General features: G+C 42.4%; 1 protein-coding gene across 1 annotated transcript; it reads right to left on the bottom strand.

The window, feature by feature from the left end:
• Nucleotides 1-1,998: 1,998 nt before the first annotated feature.
• On the bottom strand, nt 1,999-2,844 carry LOC138896809 (uncharacterized). Its single transcript, XM_070182141.1, has one exon. It carries the CDS (start codon nt 2,842-2,844, stop codon nt 1,999-2,001), a length of 846 nt encoding a protein of 281 aa, XP_070038242.1.
• Nucleotides 2,845-3,337: the final 493 nt, after the last annotated feature.

Raw genomic sequence — 3,337 nt, 5'->3', positions numbered from 1 at the left:
TATTATAGAAATAGGCACAGCATGAAGCCGAACTATATCACGGAGGTATATTTCTGCTAGTTGTTCTGCAGTATGAGTAACTCGAACTGGTATGAAATGTGCGAACTTTGTGAGTCTATCCACGATCACCCATACTGAATCATATTTCTTAAAAGTACGTGGCAACCCAACTACAAAATCCATAGTAATCCTTTCCCACTTCCACTCTGGGATAATCAAATTCTGCATCACTACCTGTTTTTTGGTGCTCATATTTCACCTGCTGACAATTTAAGCAACTAGTCACATGTTTCAGAATATCATACTTCATACATTTCCACCAGTACAATTCACACAAGTCTTGATACATTTTAGTAGCACCTGGATGGATAGAGTAGCGGGAGTTATGAGCCTCTTCGAGAATCAACTGCTTCACATCACCTACCACGGGGATACACAATCTACCATGTCGACGTAACACACCTTCACTTTCAATAGCAAATGAATTAACACCGCCATTTTTCACTCGATCTCGGATTTTAGCAAGATGGGAATCTTCAAATTGACGAGCCTTGACCTATCCAACCAAGGATGATTGTGCTACCAAACCCGCAAGTAATCTACCCGACAATGTATGATCAATACGCACTCCTCGATTGGCCAACGCCTGAATATCTATAACCATAAGTCGTTCTTCAGCAGTAAATCGGGCCAAGCTACCCATAGACTTTCTACTCAAGGCGTCTGCCACCACATTCGCCTTCCCAGGATGATATAAAATAGTAAGATCATAATCATTAAGTAATTCTAACCACTGTCTCTGCCTCAGATTCAGATCTCTTTGCTTGAGTATGTATTGCAGACTCTTGAGATCAGTGTAGATTTCACACGGCTCACCATAAAGATAGTGGCACTAGATCTTAAGTGCAAATACGATCGCAACTAATTCCAAGTCATGAGTTGGATAATTCTTTTCATGGTTCTTTAGCTGCCGAGAAGCATAAGGTACTACCTTGCCATTCTGCATCAGCACACAACCCAAACCGATTCGAGACACATCACAATAAATAGTAAAACCCCTTACACTTGTAGGGAGTTGTAGTCAACGCAGTCTTCAATTTCTGAAAACTTTCTTCACACTCATTTGACCACTGAAATGCTACACCTTTCTGAGTCAATCGAGTCAATGAAGTGGCTATCTTTGAGAAACCCTCAACAAACCTTCTGTAATATCCGGCTAGGCCTAATAAGCTATGTATCTCTGTAGGAGTAGTGGGTCGAGACCAATATCGAACTGCCTCTATCTTTTTTGGATCAACTTGAATCCCATCTCATGACACCACATGTCCCAAAAAGGAAACTGTATCCAACCAAAATTCACACTTTGAGAACTTGGCATAAAGCTTTCGCTCCCTAAGTGTCTATAGCACAACTCTCAAGTGTTGTTCATGTTCCGCCTCACTTCGAGAGTAGACCAAAATGTCATCAATAAATACAATCACAAAATGATCTAAGAATGGCCTATCATGAGGTCCATAAATGTTGCGGGGGCATTAGTAAGCCCGAAGGACATCATAAAAAATTCAAAAATGCCCGTTCCTGGTACGAAACGTTGTCTTGGCTATATCCTCGGTCTTAATTCTCAGCTGATGGTAACCCGATCTCAAGTCAATCTTTGAAAAGTGAGTTGCACCCTGTAGCTAGTCGAATAGATCATCAATACGTGACAACGGATATTTATTCTTGATCGTCACCTTATTCAGCTGCATATAATCAATACATATTCTCATCGTGCCATCTTTCTTTTAAACAAATAACACAGGTGCACCCCAAGGCGACACACTGGGCCTGATCAACCCCTTATCAAGTAGCTCTTGAAGTTAAACCTTTAATTCTCTCAACTCCGCTAGAGCCATACGGTATGGAGGAATAGAGATAGGTTGAGTTCCTGGCACCAAATCAATATTGAACTCAATTTCTCTTGTCGGAGGCAGCCAGGGTAAATCTTCTGGAAATACATCAGTAAATTCTCGAACCAACCACTGGAACACTATCAATAGTAACATCCTTTAAGCGGGTATCATGAACAATAGCAATAAAACCCAAACACCCATTATTAATCATTCGACGTGTTTTTACATGGGATATTATCTTTCCCTGAGTCAGAGGAGTTATGCCTTTCCACACTAAACATGGTTCTCCAGGAAAATCAAAACGTATAAGCTTGGAATGACAATCAACTGAAGCATAACATGACGCTAACCAATCCATACCCATAATTACATCAAAGTCGGACATAGGAAATATTAGTAGATCAACTATGGTGTCCCTGCCCTGAATAAATATCACACAGTCTCTATAGACTCTATCCACAGATATAGTCTCCCCCACTGGGGTCACCACAATATAAGGCATATTAAGAGACTCAACTCCTCGCTCTAAGTATATGGAAAAATATGGAGATACATATGAATACGTAGAACCAGGATCAATAAGAGTGTAAGCCCCATAAGAACCGATAGTGATAATACCTGTGACTACTGCATTAGATGCCTCGGCATCCTGTCTGGCCATAGCAAAGAATCTCGGCGATCCACCCGCTCCTTGAGCAGCCTGTGTACCCTGTCGACCTTGTCCACGAGCAACTTGTGGAGCGGCTCTAGCTGGCTGAGTCTGAGTTTGTGCACCTGTAAACATTCTCTGCGGATGTGGAGTAGCATGGCTAGTAGTAGAATATCCTCTAGGACAATACTTAGCAATATGTACTTTTTGACCACAAGTAAAACAAGCCACATCTGTTCCAAAACAACGACCATCTGTTGCAAAACAAGCCCCTCGGATGTTCACCTGACTGATATGAGCCATTATCCTTCCTCTGTATATGTTGTTGCCCCTATTTAGCTGGATAAGCACTCCTAGAAGACTGCACCACTGACTCTGACGGAGCAGGTCTGGACTGCCCACGATTAAAACCACTCTTGCCCTTAGATGGAGCTCCACTAAACCTGTTTGCGCTACGAGCCCTTTTGCTTTCTTGCTCGGTCATGTCCCTCTCTTGATAAGACTTATAACGGAGAGTAGTATCCACTACCTCTTTGTACAAACTACCTCGAACATCCCTAACCATAGGACCCCGATAAAGATGCTCAAGACCATCCACTAACCTCCTCACCTTCTCATTCTCATCTGCAACTAGAAAAGGTGCATAACTAGCTAAGTCAGTGAACTTAGCCTCATACTCCGTAACCGTCATACTGCCCTGGCGCAGTTGCTCGAACTGACGTCTCATGTCGTCTCGCTTGCTCAGTGGAACGAACCTATCCATAAACATAGCTGAAAACTCTGCCCAAGTAATAGG

This window comes from Nicotiana tomentosiformis, chromosome 8, assembly GCF_000390325.3.
Source record: "Nicotiana tomentosiformis chromosome 8, ASM39032v3, whole genome shotgun sequence".
Classification (NCBI taxonomy): domain Eukaryota; kingdom Viridiplantae; phylum Streptophyta; class Magnoliopsida; order Solanales; family Solanaceae; genus Nicotiana; species Nicotiana tomentosiformis.
Note: the sequence above shows the minus strand (reverse complement) of the source record. Positions and strands in the feature narration are given on the sequence as shown.